Here is a 19780-nt window from a genome sequence, read left to right on the forward strand (position 1 = left end):
AAATCCCCACTTTCCTTGGAGTCCAGTTTGAACTCTAGAGTGAGTATATTATAAAAGCATTGTCTCCTCCTGCATTTTGTTTCACTTTCCTGTAATGTCTGTGAGCAACACCACTTCTTTTCTCTCATGTTTGGAACAGCAGCTCAAAGGCTGCTGTTGGATTTTCCCTTCATAGGTGTTTCCCAAGCAAATGTTCTCTGTCTTTTAGTTTTGGGGCATACTAAGATGCTGGAGTTTCCCATGAATGTCCTTTGATGTCATGTTGCCAAAGGAACATATTCCCTGCCCAAGGTTCCTATATCCCCTGCTGTCACCTTGACTGTGTGTGCAATGGCAGATCCTCTGTGATAAAATGACTTTGTTCCTTCCCATTTTGATGGTGTGTTTCTTAAGTCTTCCAGCATTTCTAACTTCTGGAAAAACATGGAACTGAGCAACAGGCTCCATGTCCTGAGCTCAGTGTATGAACAGGGCTCCAGCTGCAAAAATTCTGCAGCAAAGGACTCCTCCTTTCCTTGGGCTCTGTAATACTCTGTTGTGTACTCAGTGGAACACTGTCAATGGATAGTTTGCAAAGGAGCAGTGTATAGGAATCCTCTATCAGCCCCAGGCAGATGTCAGGTTAATAGGACTATACAGGTGTCTGCAGCTGCTGGGCCTGAATATGATCTGGTAGGCCCAGAACTGGAGCCACAACCTGGGTAAGAAGCAGGGGAAATGTTCCCAGATTATATACATTGTGAGAGAATCACAAAACCAGGAGAAAGTTTTCACTACAGTGAAGAGGTGCTCTGGGGTCAGGCACAGATGGGGAAGCTACTCAGCTGAGTATTATCATAGAATCATAGAGCTGGAAGAGACATCAGGAAGTCATCAAGTCCAGCCCCCTGCCCAAGGTAGGACCAATCCCAACTAAATCAACCCAACCAGGGCTTGTCAAGCCAAGACTTAAAAACCTCCCTCAGTACCCTCAGATGCATTAAATCCAGGCCCATGGATTTGTGTATGTTTAGGTTTTTTAAATAGTTCCTAACTTGTTCTTTCCCCACCAAGGGCTGTCCACCTCTTTCCCATACTGCATTGCCTACTGCCTAGTGTCTGGGAGCTGGCCTTGTCCGTGAAGACAGAGGCAAAGGAGGCATGGAGCACTTCTCAGCTTTTCCCACATCATCTGTCACTAGGTTACCTCCATCATCCAGTAAGGGCCCCACACCCTCTCTGATCACCCTCTTACTGCTAACATGGCTGTAGAAACCTTTCTTGTTATCCTTCACATTCCTTGCTAGCTGCAATTCCAATTGTGCTTTCAGCTTCCTGATAACTCCCCTGCATTCTCGAGCAATATATTTATACTCCTCCCTTGTTATCTGTCCAAGTTTCCACTTCTTGTAAGCTTCCTTTTTGTGTTTAAGCTCACCAAGGATGTCCCCAGTAAGCCAATCTAGTCGCCTACCATATTTGCTTTTCTTGCTGCGCATCGGGATGGTTTCTTCCTGTGCCTTTAATAAGGCTTCTTTAAAATATGGCCAGCTCTCCCAGACTCCTTTCCCCTTCATGTAAGCATCCCAGGGAATCCTGCCCATCAGTTCTCTGAGGGAGTCAAAGTCTGCTCTTCTGAAGTCCAGGGTGTGTATTTTGCTACTCTCCTTTCTTCCTTTGGTCAGGATCCTGAAATCTACCGTCTCATGATCACTGCTTCCCAGGTTGTCACCCATCTCTACTTCCTCCTACTAGTTCCTCCCTGTTTGTTAGCAGCAGGTCAAGCTGTGCATGGCCCCTGGTCGGTTCCTTCAGCACTTGTACCAAGAAGTTATCCCCAACATTCTCCAAAAGCTTCCTGGATTGTCTGTACTGCTGTATTTGTCTCCCAGCAGCTGTCAGGGTGATTAAAGTCCCCCATGAAAATCAGGGCCTGCGATCTGGAAGCTTCTCTCAGTTGTCCAAAGAAAACCTGGTCTACCATCTTCTCCAGTAGTGACGGACTGTGCCTTTTTCTCCCCCTGCCATCACCTCTTTCCTACACTCATCATCCCCTCTCAAGCCTGCAGAACGCCCCTTGCTTGCTGCTGCTGCTGGCAGGGTTGATGTTTGCCCAGGCAAAGCCCGCAGCATCTCCTGATAAGAGCCATTATTTTATGCCTCAGTTTCCCCATCTGGCAAACAAGGGCCGGGTGTTAGGCGGGAGCCGCCTCCCCGGGGCGGCAGGGCCAGTCTCTCCGCTGTGCAGAGGGAGGACCGGCCCAGAGACAGGTTCACAGGCTCCCGCGAGGTGCTGGGATGCGAGCCGCGCTGGCCCTCGCTCCCCGCCAGGGCGCACGCGCGCTGCAAGGACCGGCCAGCTGAACGGCTCATCCGGCGCACGCGCAAAGAGCGTCCCCATGATGACACCTCTTACCGGACTCTGCGGGTACTGCGCTTGCGCGGCCGCTTTCCGCGCCTTGCAGCGTAATGCCGCCGACGCGTGTACAGCGTGCGCGCGCGCGCGCGCGCCCCGCCGTGCTCGGCCCCGCGCGCTGAGGTGGCGGCGGGAAGATGGAGGCGGCGGCGCTTGTCGGAGTCTCGCTGCTCCTGGGGGCCCTGGTCCTGCTGGTGCTGGCGGCGCTGGGCCGCGGCGCGCCGCGCGGGCAGGGCGCCGGGGAGCCGGCCGGTAAGCGGAGGGGGGGCCTGTGGAGCGGGACACGGGGCCCGCATGACGCCCCCGCAGCAAGGGGCTCCCGGGCGTCGCCGCCTTCCCTCCGCCTGGGGCCCGAAGCGCCGCGCCGGGTTCAGCGGCCCTGAGGGAGGGAGGGAGGGCGACTCCGGCTGCCTTAGTCGCCTCGCCACAGCGGGAGGCGGAGGCGAGACACCTCCCAGCAGCGCCCCCTGCCGGGCACGAGCGGGAGAACCCGCCGCCCTGAACTAGAGCTGCTGAATCGAACTCCGCAAGATCGATCCCGGTAGCTCCCACTTAGTGCAGACAGGGCCTAGTCCTTCTGAACGGAAGGCACAAGGTGGATCCCTGCTCAGCAAGTATAGACATGGCCCGAGAGGGAAGCCTGCTGCGTGCGCTTCTCTGCAGCCAGTTTACTTTGCTCTTGCTGCTCAGGCCAAGAGCTGGTCTGCCTAGTGTCCAGGATAGACTAGAGACCAGTTCACTCACGTGTTTACAATCATAGTCTTGCTACAATTAGAAATCCATCCTGTGTGAGGAAAGTAGGGATATAAGAGCAGGATGACTGGTGGGATTCTGTCAGGATGGGAAGGAGAAGCTAGGCTGTTTCTCCTGATGATTTTTTTCATATAATTGCAATTCTACAACTTTGCATCTGTAAATTATTGATAAAAACTCACAAGCCTTACTCCAGCATAACATGGTATGTTAACTAGTGAGAATAAGAACAGTCCTACTGGGTCAGACCAAAGGTCCATCTAATCCAGTATCCTATCTTCTAACAATGGCCAATGCCAGGTGCCCTAGAGGGAGTAAACACAAACAGCTAATCATCTAGTGATCCAACCCCTGTCATCCATTTCCAACCCCTGACAAACGAAGGCTAGAGAACACCATTCCTACCCATTCTGGCTAAGTAGTATTGATGGACCTAAACCCCATGAATTTATATAGCTCTTTTTTCAACCCCATTAAAGGCCTAGTTTTCATGACATCCTCTGACAAGGAGTTCCACACATTGACTGTGTGCTGTGTAAAGGAAAAACTTCCTTTTGTTTCTTTTAAACCTGCTACCTATTAGTTTCATTGGGTGACCCTTAGTTCTTTTCAATTATTTTCAAATTTCTTAAATCATTTTCAGCTTTACATTTCTAACAATAAATGATGCAAGCAATTGCTCCTTATGTTATATATAACTTTCATACCAAAACAAGCCAGGACAAAACCAACAAAGAGTCCTGTGGCATTTTCTGGAATAACAGATTTATTTGGGCATAAGCTTTTATAGGTGAAAGCCACTTTGTCAGATGCATTTGGCAAAGTGGTTTTTACTCATAAATGCTTATGCCCAAATCTGTTAGTCTAAAACAGTGGTCCCCAACACGGTGCCTGTGGGCGCCATGGCACCCGCGGGGCCATTTGTGTGCGCCCGCCAAGTGCTCGGGGCTGGCCTGGCCCTGGGCATGTGGTGCATGCATGGAGCCGGCCCCGGCGCATGGTAAGTGCCGGCCCCGGGAGCGCCGTGAATTGGCCGCTTGCGCCCCGGGCGCGCGGCGCTTGGGGGGAGGGCGCTGGCCGTGGGTGCGCGGCTCTTGCGGGGAGGGGGGCGCCGGCCCTGGTGTGCGGCGCTTGCGGGGGGGGGTGGCCCCGGGTGCGTGGCATTTGGGGGGGGCCCCTGAGCACGCGGCTATGGGGGGGGCCCCGCCCCCGGGCGTGCGCGTGCATGTGTCCCTGGCACCTGGCAGCCTCTAAAGGTTGGGGACCACTGGTCTAAAACATGCTAAACTCCCTGTTTTTGAGATACAAACTAAGGGTACGTCTAGACTACATGCCTCTGTCGCCAGAGGCATGTAGATTACGCTACCCGACATAGTAAAATGAAGCGGCGATTTAAATAATCGCCGCTTCATTTAAATTTACATGGCTGCCGCGCTGAGCCGACAAACAGCTGATCAGCTGTTTGTCGGCTCAGCGCGATAGTCTGGACGCGCGGGTGTCGACATCAAAGGTATTTGTCGACCACCCAGGTAAACCTCATCCCAGGAGGTTTACCTGGGTGGTCGACAAATACCTTTGATGTCGACACCCGCGCGTCCAGACTATCGCGCTGAGCCGACAAACAGCTGATCAGCTGTTTGTCGGCTCAGCGCGGCAGCCATGTAAATTTAAATGAAGCGGCGATTATTTAAATCGCCGCTTCATTTTACTATGTCGGGTAGCCTAATCTACATGCCTCTGGCGACAGAGGCATGTAGTCTAGACGTACCCTAACACAGCTACCCCTCTGACACAAAGTAGGGCAAGTTAAGAGAAAAATTAATTTCCCAGACCCTTCCTAGGAACAACTGATTTACTTCCCTTTAACATGAGAATATCTTTTTCAGGCTTGTCTAAGCCATGTATCTGTAGAGAATTTGTTAGCAAAGAGGAGAGAGCAGGCTTTCTAAGGAATGCAATATCATTAGAGCTGCTTTGTAACACTTTTGTGTGTCCCAGTACACAGGATGGTTCTGGTTTACTCGATTTGTGTGTCTCTGCTTTGTAATAGGATACAGATGTCGGGAAATCACTTTCATACTTCTTCCTTTTGTTTTTTCTAGACCAGGAAGTAAATGGGGAAACAATAAGTAAGACATCAGGACCAAGGAAACAGAAGCACCATCAACGAAGCCGCAAGGATAAGCCCCAGCAACATGACTTTTCACATCCACTCCTAGCTGCTGCTCTCAAGGTAACTGGCATATCAGTTGAACATCAGCACCTGTTTTTTGGCTTGGCATCATACACTGACCAACTGTTATGCATGGGAGCAAGTACAAACAGACTTCCATGCATCTCCACCTACCTGCTTAGAGATCGACTATCCAAGGATGAGGAACAGTTTACCAGCCCTCTAGTGGTTGGAGACTTAGAAGAAAGAGTAGCTAACATCTTACACTCTGCCTGCTGTGGACTGAGGTCTCTGAGGACATTTGCCAAAACAGGTTTCCTTTTGTATATGGCTTGGTGGCCATGAAAATTAAAATAACCTGGGCATGAGCCATCCCCAAGCTTCAGTCTACCTATTCCTGGATGTATCCTGTTATGGGACTGCTTTGTTTAATGTCTGTGACCCTTGCTGAGCAGCTTCTCCTGAGCATTTGGAAAGTGAACACTTCTTGTTACTTCCCTGTTCCCATAGGTGTTCGCAGCACATTTCATTAGGGTGTGCACCCAACGAATTTTTTTTAAATGTACTCTTTGACACCCATTAGCCACGCCTCGGAGGGTAATACTTTTGGGGCAATATGGACACATGACCAGAAATAAAAGGTGTCATGTGCCCCCTCTCCCCAGGACTTTTCCCACCATCCTCTTACCAATAGGGATTAGTTTGGCCCTCACTAAACCTCCCTCCCCCCCATGCTACTATCCTGCAATTCCTTTAACCCAATGTGTGTGACATTAACTTGGGGGGTGGAGAGGCTGGGGGAAGTGTCCCTTCTAAGAGTTTCCTTCCATGAGCACAATAAATTTTGTGTTGTGCACCAGTACTGAGTTTGTGGCTTGTTTGGATGTGCCACTGTGGCACCCAAGTTATTAATAAGTATCTTATAAACCTCTACCCATTCCCTCTGCTGCCATAGCTCCTCCTCTTCCTCCATCAGCCCCCCTGGTGCCTGCTGCCCCCACTCCCCGCCCCAACCCCTCACCCACTTCTGCTGTCCTGACTCCTGCCCTTCTCACTGCCCTCAGCCTTCCTGAGACCTGCCCCCCTCCACCAGTCCTTTTCTCCCCCCTGTGCTCACTCCTCCAGTAGCCCCACTCTGATCATGTGAGCTACCCCTCCCCATCCCCTCTTCCAATACCTCCCTCTATACACCTGCCTTGCCACTCTCCTCTGGTGCTGGTCCCTCCCCTGCAGGTGTCTGCCCTTCTGCTTCACCCCCAGAATCCCCTGGCACCTGCACCTTCCCTTACCCCTGCACCATCCTGGTGCTTCCCCCTTCCCTCACTTCCCCTGCCCCCTTTTCCTCTGATGCCCACCCCCTCATCACCCTCTGCCCCCATTCTCCTCATTCCCCTGTGCCCTCACACATGCCTTGCTCCATCCCTACCTTCCTCATGCCCACCCCTTCTTTCAAGCCTTCTCCCGGCACCTCCCCTTGTCCCCTCTAGCCCCCAAAACCCTTCCCCTCTCCTCTCCTAGCATCATGCTGTCCCCCCCCCTCACTGACATCTCCCCTCCTGCTCTTTTCCTCATTGTCTCCACTTGGCCCCCTGGCATTTGTCTCTCTCCTCCACTCTGTCCCTTGGTGCCTTCTTCTTTCTTCTCCTGACCTGCCCCCCTCCCGTCAGCACAAGCCCCTTCCTCTCTGACCCTTTCCCCCTATTTTTCCCTCCTCTTCCAGCAGCCGCCAGCTGGTCTGTAACAGAGTTCTAGGTTCGCCCTGTCACCCTTCTGGTGCTCCCCCTACTCTGTCTCTTAGGTGTCTCAGCCCCCCTTTTGGGCCACAAACCCCCACACCGCAGTTTCTGGTTCCCAAAGTTCTGGCAGTCTCCCCATCACTTGGTGCCTGCACTGGGTCTGACTCGTAGGATTGCCAGGTGTCTGGTGTTCTACCGGACAGTCCGGTTTTTGGGCCCTCTGTCTGGTTAAAAAAAAAAAAAAATCCAGAAAATACCCAACACATGCAGTGTCTGGTATTTCCTGGTTTTCCGGCTGGGCACCAGACTGAAGCCTGCTGGTGGCGGGGGAAATGACTGGAAGGTGGGGCACAATCGGCACTGGGAGCGTCTAGTGGGGGGGGGGGGGCAAGAAGCAGAGCTGGCGGGGGGTCAGGGGCCGCAGGGCTGGTTGGGAGGAAGGGGGACCGGGAGGAAGGAGGTGCAGGAAGCAGAGCTGGGGGGTGATCAAGGAACGCGGGGTTGGCAGGGAGGAAGAGAAGGGCTGGGAGGAAGGGGGGATGGGAAGCAGCTCTGGGGAGGGCGGGGGCCAGCCGTGCTGCCCCCAACCCTCTTCTCCCCCCCCCCAGCCCCCCGGACCAGCCATGCTGACCCTGACCCATCCCCTCCCCAGGCCAGCCTCGTTGCCCCGACCCCCCCCCCCCCCCCCCCCGGGCCAGGCAGGGTCAGCCACATTGCTCTAGACCCCGCCCCAAGCCCAGCTGCACTTCCCCCGACTCCGCCCCCCGCTCCCGGGCCCTGCCGCGCTGCCCCGACCCAACCCCAGCTGTGCTGTTCCCGAGCCGACCCCCAGCCTAGCCACGCTGGTCCCATCTCCTGCCCAGGGGTGGGCATACCCCCCGCCTTCCTGCCCGGGGTTTAAACTTACCTCGCTTTCCGGGGTGGCGGGGTAACGTTTCTGTTCCCTGCTGCCTGTTTCCATGGGGTCCTAAGACCTGCTGGTTTTAGCCACGCATGCGTGGCAAGCCCTGCGCAGTGTCCGTTCCCCAGTGCACCAGGGCGGCCCTTTGAAACATTAGGGTATGCCTGAGCACACCCCATGCGTATGCCTATTCCTGTTCCCATCCCAGTCTGTGATTGCTGCAGCTCCTCATGGAGTTGTATTGCTTGTATGTGTAGAGGCTTGTAGGGGTAATGTGCTGGGAGAGAAGCTGAGCCCTGATTAGGGGGCGGGGCTTCACTGATCAGGGGTCCTATAATGGTAGCCTTCTAGTCAGGCAGCGGCATAGATAGCTGCAGCGGCACAGGAGCCAGCAAACAGAGCTGTAAACAGGGGAGTTTGAGTGGGAGTTTGTAAAGGGAGTTTGGATATTGGGACTTGTTTGGTGTGTGTTTTTGCTGTGGAGGGGGTATTTTGGTTTGTTTTTGTGTTCACCGGACTAATAGGATTTTGGTGAGAAAGTAGATAAAACACAGAGGCAGTAGTGGCCATGGCCCAAGTAGTAGAGAACACAAGGAAGATGATTGGATGTGGTAGCTGCGGTATGTACATGATTCTGGAGGAGGTACCTGAAAGGAGTTTTGTTTGCATGAAGTGCTGCCTGATAGAGCTGATGGAAGAAAAGATCCAAAGACTGGAGATGCAGGTGGAAACTCTGGTCGAGTTTAGAAGGGGGTTTGAGCAGATGATGGAGCAAAGGCACGACGTGGCTGAAGGGGAAAGCTTAGATATGCAGATGGAAGCAGGACCAAGGGCCTCAGAGGGGGGACTGCTGGATGAAGAAAATGGACAGTGGAAGCATGTGTCTAAGAGAACCAGGCAGAGGAAAAGATGGGTCAGTGAAGGAAAAATAGAGCTCAAGAACAGTTATGTGGAGCTGGAGAATGAAGAAGGGGTACAGCAGGTAGATAATGAAGATGGAAGGGTAAGGAAGAAGAGAAGAGTGGCTAGTCCCATAGATAAAGGGGAAGAGTTAATGGAGACAACACCAATAATGAGCATCAGGAGGATACAGGATGGGTTAAAGAGGATTACAAGGGAAAACAGGAATGGCAAGGACTTGCAGCCAGAGGAAGCAAGAGATAGACCACAGAATCGCACGGTCACTAAGAAAAGGCAGGTCTACGTGATTGGGGACTCTTTATTGAGAAGAATAGATAGGCCTGTAACCAGAGCTGATCCAGAGAATACAAGGGTGTGCTGTCTGCCAGGTGCTAAGATACGGGATGTGGAACTGAGGTTGAAGAGGATTATTAAGGGAGCAGGAAGGAATCCATTGATCATCCTTCATGTAGGAACAAATGATACGGCTAGATTCTCGCTGGAACGAGTTAAGGGAGACTGTGCTAGGCGGGGGAGGACACTCAAGGAAATTGAGGCTCAGGTGATCTTTAGTGGGATTCTGCCTGTTCTTAGAGACGGGCAACTAAGATGTGACAGGATTATGATGATCAATAGATGGCTTAGGCTGTGGTGCTATAAGGAGGGCTTTGGGATGTATGGTCACTGGGAGGCATTTATGGACAGAGAACTGTTCTCTCGGGATGGACTTCACCTAAGTAGGAAGGGAAATAGACTTCTAGGATGGAGGCTGGCTCAACTGATTAAGAGCGCTTTAAACTAGGAATTTGGGGGAGACGATTGGGAGATCTCTACGCCGGATTTTAACGCTGAGAGGGAGGAAAACGAAGTAAGAAAGGATATAGCTGGGGATTGGAGAATGTACATGAGGAAGGGTAGGGTGGATACTAGTCTAATAGGTCATATTGGAGGTACAACGTCCGTGCCAAACTGGGTAAAGAATGTGAGTGAGGCCAAACAGCAAAAATTAAGATGTTTGTACACCAATGCGAGGAGCCTAGGTAACAAAATGGAGGAACTAGAGTTATTGGTCCAGGAAGTGAAACCAGATATTATAGGAATAACAGAAACGTGGTGGAATACTAGGCATGACTGGAGTACAGGTATTGAAGGGTATGTGTTGTTTAGGAAAGACAGAAATAAGGGTAAAGGTGGTGGAGTCGCATTGTATATAAAAGATGAGATAGATTGTAAAGAAATAAAAAGTGATGGAATGGAGAAGACAGAGTCTGTTTGGGCAAAAATCATATTGGGAAAGAAAACTATCAGATCCTCCCCGGGACAGTGCTTGGGGTGTGTTTCAGACCACCAGGATCCAATTTGGATATGGATAGAGACCTCTTTAATGTTTTTAATGAAGTAAATACTCATGGAAACTGCGTAATCATGGGAGATTTCAACTTTCCAGATATATACTGGAGAACAAGTGCTAGTAATAATAATAGGGCTCAGATTTTCCTAGATGTGATAGCTGATGAATTCCTTCATCAAGTAGTTGCTGAACCAACAAGGGGGGGGTGCTATTTTAGCTTTGGTTTTGGTGAGTAGCGAGGACCTCATAGATGAAATGGTTGTAGGGGACAACCTTGGCTCGAGTGATCATGAGCTAATTCAGTACAAATTAAATGGAAGGATAAACAAAAATAAATCTGAGACTAGGGTTTTTGACTTCAAAAGGGCTAACTTTAATAAATTAAGGAAATTAGTTAGGGAAGTTGATTGGACTAAAGAAATTATGGATCTTGAGGTGGAGGAGGCCTGGAATTATTTGAAGCTAAAGTTGCAGAAGCTGTCAGAAGCCTGTATCCCAAGAAAAGGGAAAAAATGTATAGGCAGGTGTGTTAAACCAAGCTGGATGAGCAAGCATCTCAGAGAGGTGATTAAGAAAAAGCAAAAAGCATATAAAGGAGTGGAAAATGGGAGGGATCAGTAAAGAAAGCTACCTTATTGAGGTTAGAGCATGTAGGGACAAAGTGAGAGGCTAAAAGTCAGGTGGAGTTGGACCTTGCAAAGGGAATTAAAACCAATAGTAAAAGGTTTTATAGCCATATAAATAGGGGAAAAAAACAACAAAAGAAGAAGTACGGCTGCTAATTACTAAGGATGGAGTGGAGGTTAAGGATAATCTAGGAATGGCCCAATATCTAAACAAATACTTTGCATCAGTCTTTAATGAGGCTAATGAAGAGCTTAGGGATAATGGTAACATAACAAATGGCACTAAGGATATGGAGGTAAATATTACCATATCCGAGGTAAAAGCCAAACTTGAACACTTTAATGGGAGTAAATCGCGGGGCCCAGATAATCTTCATCCAAGAATATTAAAGGAACTGGCACATGAAATTGCTAGTCCATTAGCAAAAATTTTTAATAAATCTCTAAACTCAGGGGTTGTACCATTTGACTGGAGAATTGCTAATATAGTTCCTATTTTTAAGAAAGGGAAAAAAAGCGACCTGGGTAACTATAGGCCTGTTAGTTTGACATCTGTAGTATGCAAGATCTTGGAAAAAATGTTGAAGGAGAAAGTAGTTAGAGACATTCAGGCTAATGGCAATTGGGACAAATTACAACATGGTTTTACAAAACCATCGTGCCAAACCAACCTGATCTCCTTTTTTGAGAAAGTAACAGATTTTTTAGATAAAGGAAATGCAGTGGATCTAATCTACCTCAACTTTAGTAAGTCATTCGATACAGTACCACATGGGGAATTATTGATTAAATTGGAAAATATAGGGATTAATATGAAAGTTGAGAGGTGGATAAGCAACTGGTTAAAGGGGAGACTACAGGGGGTCATATTGAAAGGTGAATTGTCAGGTTGGAGGAAGGTTACTAGCGGAGTTCCTCAGGGATCGGTTGTGGGGCCAATTTTATTTAATCCTTTTATCGCTGACCTTGGCACCAAAAGTGTAAGTGTCCTGATAAAATTTGCGGATGACACAAAGTTGGGAGGTATTGCCAATTCAGAAAAGGATTGGGATATCATACAGGAAGATCTGGATGACCTTGTAAATTAGAGTGATAGCAATAGGATGAAATTTAATAGTGAGAAGTGTAAGGTTATACATTTAGGGATTAATAACAAGAATTTAGTTATAAACTGGGGACACATCAGTTGGAAGTAACAAAGGACCTCGGAGTCCTGGTTGATTATAGGATGACTGAGCCGCCATTGTGACATGGCCGTGAAAAAGGCTAATAAGGTCTTGGGATGTATTAGGCGAGGTATTTCCAGTAGGGATAAGGAGGTGTTAGTGCCATTATACAAGGCATTGGTGAGACCCCATTTGGAATACTGTGTGCAGTTCTGGTCTCCCATGTTTAAGAAGGATGAATTCAAACTGGAACAGGTACAAAGAAGGGCCACTAGGATGATCCGAGGAATGGAAAACCTGTCTTATGAAAGGAGACTCAAGGAGCTTGGCTTGTTTACTTTAACCAAAAGAAGGCTGAGGAGTGGGGGACATGATTGCACTCTTTAAATATATTGGAGGGATAAATACCAGGGAGGGAGAGGAATTATTTAAGCTTAATACCAATGTGGACACAAGAACAAATGGATATAAGCTGGCTAGTAGGAAGTTTAGACTTGAGATTAGACGAAGGTTTCTAACCATTAGAGGAGTGAGGTTCTGGAACGGCCTTCCAAGGGAAGTAGTGGGGGCAAAAGATCTATCTGGCTTCAAGATTAAACTAGATGTAGGTGAGAGGATTATTTTAGGAGGGGGTGGGTGAGATTCTGTGGCCTGCACTGTGTAGGGGGTCAGACTAGATGATCATAATGGTCCCTTCTGACCTTAAAGTCTGAGTCTGAGTTCAATGCTTCCACTTTCATCTGTGAAATGGAGATAATTATTCTGAACTCCTTTATGAAGCATTCTGAGATCTAGCATTGTGTAAATATGAGACATTATAACTTTTCCTGTTGTAGTCCACCTCATTCTTCTCCCACAGTCCTGTGTCCCTTCGCTCTAATTCACTTGCCTCATACCCTGGAGAATCAGCTTTGAAAGGTATGCCCTGGAACAGCAGGAAGGCAGGGGGGAAGATAAAGGGTTTGAGGACCTAGGGATGGACATTGCAATATATGGGTAGAAAGGGGATCTCTGTCTAGTGGGGTTTTGCTCTTAAAGCAGATGGGATTCATGTACATGTTTTCTTTCTCTTTCACTCTCTCCTCTATGTGATGGGACAACTTTAGCCAGTGGCCCCTTCAGCAGGTCTTGGCACCCTGGGATGGAGCAGGCAGATTACCTGTTCTATTCATCCTACAAAAAGCTGGTGCTGATCATACCGGCTTTCCACAGGGTCACAGTGGGAGTGTAACCTGCCTCGACTTCAGCAGCAATGGCAAGTACTTGGTGTCTTGTGCTGATGACCGCACTGTCCGGATCTGGAGCACCAAGGACTTCTTGGAGCGTGAGCACCGCTGTATACGAGCCAATGTGGAACTGGACCATGCCACACTGGTCCGCTTCAGCCCAGACTCCAGGTGCGAGGTGTCTTCAGTGGGTGGGGCTAGAAAATCATAGCAGGAGATTTACAAAGAAAGCATTTCCTTTTCCTAGCTTGACAGCATAGCCCTACTTATTACCAAGGCCTGAGAGGGGAGCAGGGATATTTTCCAGCATGTGTTCCCCCTGAAGATTTATTAGATTTTTGCTGATCCTGCTGAATAATTAAATTCCCTCACCTGAAAATTAGTTCCTGTGATCACACGGCTTAGTGATTTAAGAATTGACCTGTTCCTACTCCTGCAGGTTCCCCATGTCCCAGAGGTTGGGCTCTGCCTTTAGCTTCTTCCTCCCTCTCCCCACCATACAGGCCTGGCAACAGGAAAATGGACTTAAGTGGGAAGTTAACTCTGCAGGCTGGCAAGTGGTAGCACTTCCAGGCTCTCAGGCCAGTGCTGTGAGCAGATCTGTTATTAGCAAGATGTAAATGGTCCTGGGGTATGTGTTTTATTACTTGTATTTATGTAGCTCCTGGGAATCACACCCATGGATCCAGACCCTACTGTGCTGGGCACAGCACAAACAGAACAAAAATTCAGTCTGTGCCTTGAGGAACTTACAATATAAGTGCAAGACAGCAGACACAAGATGAATGCCCATCTATCTGTACCCAAGGAAACAATGAGACTATTGGTCAGCAGAGGATTGTGGTCTTTAAATATAAAATCTTCCCAAACCCCTTCACTGCAGTAATACCCCAGTGGACTTTTCAGCTTAGATCAGCGAAGACTAAGGGGGATATATAGAGGTCTATAAATTCATGACAGGTATGGAGAAAGTGAATAAGGAAAAGTTATTTACTTGTTCCCATAACATAAGAAGTAGGTGTCACCAATTGAAATGAAAAGGTAACGGGTTTAAAACAAACAAAAGGAAGTTTTTCTTCCATGCAGTGCATAGTCAACCTGTGGAACTCCTTGCCATAGGAGGTTGTGAAGACCAGGACTTTAAGAGGGTTCAAGAAAGAACTATATAAATTATGGAGGTTAGAACAGGTAGGAATGGTGTCCCTAGCCTCTGTTTGTCAGGGGCTAGAAGTGGATGATGAGGGATGGATCACTTGACGATTACCTGTTTCTGTTCACTCCCTCTGGGGCATCTGCCATTGGCCACTGTTGGAAGACTGGATACTGGGCTAGATGGACCTTTGGTCTGACCCAGTATGGCCATTCTTATGTTCAGCTCGCCTAGTTGTGCCTGATAACATGTAGTTGTAACCTTCTACCTTATTAGTTTGAATCCAGTTCAGATTGTAAGGATGAAAGGTTCTCTTCAGACTATATGGAATGAGCTGGGGTCTTGGTGTAATATCCAGTGGACAGGTGCCTGCATCACTGGGGTCAGCATCAGAAGGGGCAGTAGGTCTCATGCTTGATAACATTCTCAGAAAGAGCAAAGGGAGAATGAGCTATGGAACCTCTTTGTGTCTGGGAGGAGGCATCTCTGGCTCAGAGCTGTGGTGGCAGGCAGAAGCTTGTCCTGCTGTTGTCCATGTTCTACCTACTCTGGGGATAAATGGAGGATTCAATCATCAGAGCTTCCCTCTGGGACTTCTTGCCAGCTCTAAATTCTGTACAAAGAGCTACACTCTGCCCAGCCAGTCTTCCACCTGCAGTGGTCGACTGGCTGGGAAAGCTCAAAGCACACTCCTAGATTGGTTGCTTCTAGCCACACAGTTTTATCCCTTGCAGTCTAGCTAGGTGCACAAAAATAAGCTTAGTGTGAGATGAGCATGCCTACACATGGCCTGTGACATTAGTTGCAGTGGTTTGTTCACTATGTTCGTTACAGGAAAATGACTGTCCTTCTTTCCTTTAGAGCCTTCATCATCTGGCTGGCAAACGAAGAGACCATTCGTGTCTTTAAAATGACCAAGAAGGAGGATGGCAACTTCACTTTCACTGCAGCCCCTGAGGACTTCCCAAAGAAGCACAAAGCTCCCATCATCAACATTGGAATTGCCGAGACAGGTACAGAGACAGAGTTGACCCCTTTCCACTGGGCTTGTGAGCCATCTGCCTTGTACATTCTGAAGAGCAGCAGCTGCTGACTTGAGCATTGGGAACATCTGGGATCTGATTCCAGCTCAGTAACCAATTGAATGACCTTGGAGAAGTCACTAAAACTTCTGCCTCCACTTTTCATGTGTTCAATGGATGTATTTAATGTCCACAAACAGAGCTCTTCCTTTGAGACAGGGACACTCAAATTCACTTCGTAGTGCATATATTATCCCTTCTTGATTCTTCAGAGATTCTGCTTGCCAAGAGGTCTGCCTCTAACACTCTACAGGCTGTGTTCTGACCCATAGATGTGTTAACTGGTAAGAATTTCTCCAAGTGCAGGCTGATTGGATCAGGAAGGGGTGCCTGCCTAGAGCTTCTGGGATCCATGTAACAACATTCTTACCAATGGTGAGACCTCAGCTCCTCTTATTTTTAACACATACAGGTCCTGATAAATTAAAACTTACCTCTCAATGTCCTGTGATCCTGCTCGGTGTTGCTATTGCTGAGATCTTTTTCGCTGCAGGAGAAGTCACATCATTGTTTGAGCCCTAGTATTTTAAGGGACACTACTGACCTGTGTGTGACTTCAAAGTGAAATGATTATTTTCATTGGATTTCTTTTTTTAGAGTTGTGGAGAAATGTTAATTTTTAACACAACCTGGAATCTTAAGTATTGTAGCAGACAATATGAGGATAAAACTTACTGAACAAAGGAGATGTTGTAGCTGTGTCTGTCTGAGGCGATTAGGGAGATGAGGTGGGTGACATCATCTTTCATTAGCCAGCTTCTGTTGGTGAGAGACAAGCTTTTGAACTTACATAGAACTCTGTTTCAAGTCTGGGAGATGTAGAGGGTGTGCATACATGGCCTTGTCTGAGCAGTAGGTCTTGAGTCAGCTGACCAATGTCAGAGAACCCTGTGCCTGAGCATCTATACGGCATTTTAATCCTACAGTAAGGATTTTCTAACCCATACTCAAACTAGGGCTCTGGAAACTTTGCAATTCTTAATTTTTAAAATGGGACATTCAGTGAAGATGTTTTTGTTTGATCAATTTATTTATGTATTTATCTGTTTTGAAGTTTGACATAAAAAGTAGAACCGCCAGTGTTTTTGACAGCTGCAGCTGGCAGTAGAGAAGTGAAGGACTTCCTCATGGATTGGTTGCAGCATGTTCCAGCACCTCTCCAAGATACTTTTTCCATGCTCCCACCACACCTCTAGGAGATATGGATAAGAGATTTCTGGGAGGCTGTATGGAAGTTTTGGGACAGGTTCCCATTCATCACTTCACAATGCCTGTGTACCTGCACATGCAGCTCCAGAGAGGGTGGGTGACCTGGGAGCAAGGAACAGCAAGGTCAGCTCAGCAGCAAGGAGAAACTTGAACTGCCACCATCACAGGAGGCTGCAGGGAGATTTTGGGACTGGTTCCCACTCGCTGCCCTCACAATGCATGTTGTCTTGCAGGGAGTGACCAGAGTGTTGGGGGGGGGGGGAGGTTATCCCTGCTCTGCTCTCTGCCCTTCGTGGAGCTATGTATGCAGGGGCGCCTGGAGAGTGTACACCAGAATCTGGCTGTGCACTTGTGAGCAGGGAAAAGCTTTCTTTGCAAAAAGCTCCTTTGCATTTGTCTATTAGTGTGCTTGCAGATCACTGTTCAGCAGACAGTGGGTTAATGCTGAGTTGCAAAGGAAGATGTGGCTTCTGGTGCAATAGTGACCCTCACAGATTGTCCACATGAAAATGACTAAGGAAGTTGCTCCAAGGAACTGGGGGGTACATCTGGAGGACCTCTGGGACCACACAGGAAAGTAATGAGGCTCAGACTCTCCAGACCTGCAGGGTCCTGGGACCCTAGGTTTAAGCCCTATCTTAACAATTGGTTTGTAGACACAGCTAGGAGAGTCTTGAGCGTAGGTTTATGTTGCTGGGTAGTTATAGCTCAGACCAGGGCTAAGTAGAACAGATTATTTAGGGATAGAAATGTAGCCGTGTTAGTCTGGTGTAGCTGAAACAAAATACAGGACTATGTAGCACTTTAAAGACTAACAAGATGGTTTATTAGATGATGAGTTTTCGTGGGCCAGACCCACTTCCTCAGATCAAATAGTGGAAGAAAATAGTCACAACCATATATACCAAAGGATACAATTAAAAAAAAGTGAACACATATGAAAAGGACAAATCACATTTCAGAACAGAAGGGGGATGCGGGGGGTGGGGGGCGGAAGGTAAATGTTTGTGAGCTAATGGTATTAGAGGTGATAATTGGGGAAGCTATCTTTGCAATGGGTAAGATAGTTAGTGTCTTTGTTGAGACCGACAGGTAGAGTGTCGAATTTTAGCATGAATGACAGTTCAGAGGATTCCCTTTCAAGTGCAGATTTAAAAGGCACTTGAGGAGCAGGATGCAGGTAATTAAGTTGTTGAGACAGTGTCCTTTCTGGTTGAAATGGCAAGAAACTGTTTGTTCTTTGTGATCCTGTCTAATATCTGTTTTGTGGGCATTGATCCTTTGGCGAAGTGTCTGAGATTAGTTAGGGTAAGTAGTTCATATTTCAAGGAATTGAAGTTGCCTGTTGTCTACAGCCAGGCACTTAGCTAGGCACAGAGTGAATCCTGGGATACACCCCTTAAGACTCTCAAAACTGCCTTAATCAAACAAGGGCACTCCACCAGAGTAGTAGATTGTCATGGAATGGGCCACCCAAATACCCTGAGAGAGCCTGCTTCAATACAGAAATAAAACCTCCTCCAGCCACACACACCCCAGTTGTCATCTGCCACCCCACAGTGGAATCCATATGGGGAACCATCAAACAGCTACAACCCATACTTGATGGATACCCCACCCTGAAAGAAATCTTTCCTGAACCACCACTTGTGGCCTTGATACAAAGTCTGCAAGCTCATCATCCAAGACAAGCTCCCCACAACCAAAGGGACACCTATATAAAGCTGCAGCAACAGACTAAAACCTGCAGACATCTCGTCACTGCTACAGCGATCAGCAACCCTCCACAACCCACCTTTTAAGATCCATGGTCTTACATATGCCTATCACATGTGGTGTACCTATTCCAATGCACTGACTGCCCCGACAACAACTGGGTGGGTGAAATCAGACAATCTCTATGCTCAAACTCACATGGGGAAATGGTAACGACAAAAACATCGCCAGTGGGTAAACACTTAATAAAGCAGTCCTTTAGACCTGTTGATCCTCACCCTCAAAAGAAAAAACTATGCAGCACTTTCAAAAGACAAATTTGGGAGCTTAAAATCATAACTTTACTAGACACTAGGAATAATGGACTGAATAGACACTGGATTTATAGCTGCTTATAACAATCTCTATCAATCCACTAACCTTCCTCCCTGTTACTGGAGGGGTGTTAATGGGCCATTTCATCTTAATTATGCTCTCGTTTTAACTAGGTACTTGTGTTAAACAGTGTTTCCCTCTTGTATTTAGCTGTGATGCTCCTGAGGCCAGATCTGTGCTACAGAGCTATGTCAGTATAACTAGGTGGTTCACACCTGAGTGAAATAGTTGCACTGACCTTAACCCCCCCCACGTAGTGCTCAACAGGAGAGCTGCTACTGCCTCTTGGAGAGGTAGTTTAATCAATGATAGAACTTTCCCATTGGCGTAGGAGCAGCTTAAGTGCTACTGCGGTGCAACTATGCTGATGCAGTGTTCTAAGTATAGACCTGGCCGAGTACATTTCCCAGACCCAAAGAAGAGTTTTGTGTAAGCTCAAAAGCCTATCTTATCAGCCAAAGTTGGTCCAATGAAAGAAATTACATCACCCAACTTGTCTCGGAAAAAAAGGGAAACATTCATTGATTTTTATTGTCCAGACTGAGAGAAATGAACAAAGTAAATGACAGCAGCTTCAAGTTGCAGTGCATTAATAGCAGGAATGTAACCAAATGAAATTTTTTTCCTGGATTTTTAAGTGGACCGGTTCCCTTCAGTCTTATTACCTACACCTGTTGTGTTTCTTGTGGTGTGTCAAGTCTTCAGACTACACTGTTATCCTGCCATCTCTGACAATGGAGTCTGAGAGGTGGAAGGCCCAAGAAGCTGATGTGACTTCCCAAACTGTGCTCAGAATTCAGTGTGATGGGATCCTATACATTGGCATTTCAAAGCCAGCTGTTCTTGCCTGGTGCACCTGGTGGAAACCAAAGGAAATGAGTGTGACGGGTTGGATCACAGAGATCCCCTTGAGCCTGTCACCCAAAGTGCTGATTATACCACTGAGCCTGCCTTTTGGAGCACCCCCCCACCCTGTCCTGCTGGGCCAGATGCTCTGGTTTCCCCTAGCGAGGCACAGAGT

The 19780-nt window shown here is 48.0% G+C and overlaps 1 protein-coding gene across 1 annotated transcript in view; it reads left to right on the forward strand.

Moving 5' to 3' along the window:
- Positions 1-2475: 2475 nt before the first annotated feature.
- TBL2 (transducin beta like 2) overlaps positions 2476-19780 on the forward strand; it is a 29437-nt gene continuing 12132 nt past the window's right edge. The window contains exons 1-4 of the mRNA XM_075904993.2: positions 2476-2647; positions 5251-5381; positions 13214-13398; positions 15239-15390. Coding sequence (XP_075761108.1) covers positions 2533-2647; positions 5251-5381; positions 13214-13398; positions 15239-15390 — 583 coding nt within the window. The 5' untranslated portion in view covers positions 2476-2532. The remainder of the gene's footprint in view (positions 2648-5250; positions 5382-13213; positions 13399-15238; positions 15391-19780) is intronic.

The sequence above is a fragment of the Pelodiscus sinensis genome, chromosome 21, assembly GCF_052426305.1.
Source record: "Pelodiscus sinensis isolate ZL-2025 chromosome 21, ASM5242630v1, whole genome shotgun sequence".
NCBI classification, from domain to species: Eukaryota; Metazoa; Chordata; order Testudines; family Trionychidae; genus Pelodiscus; species Pelodiscus sinensis.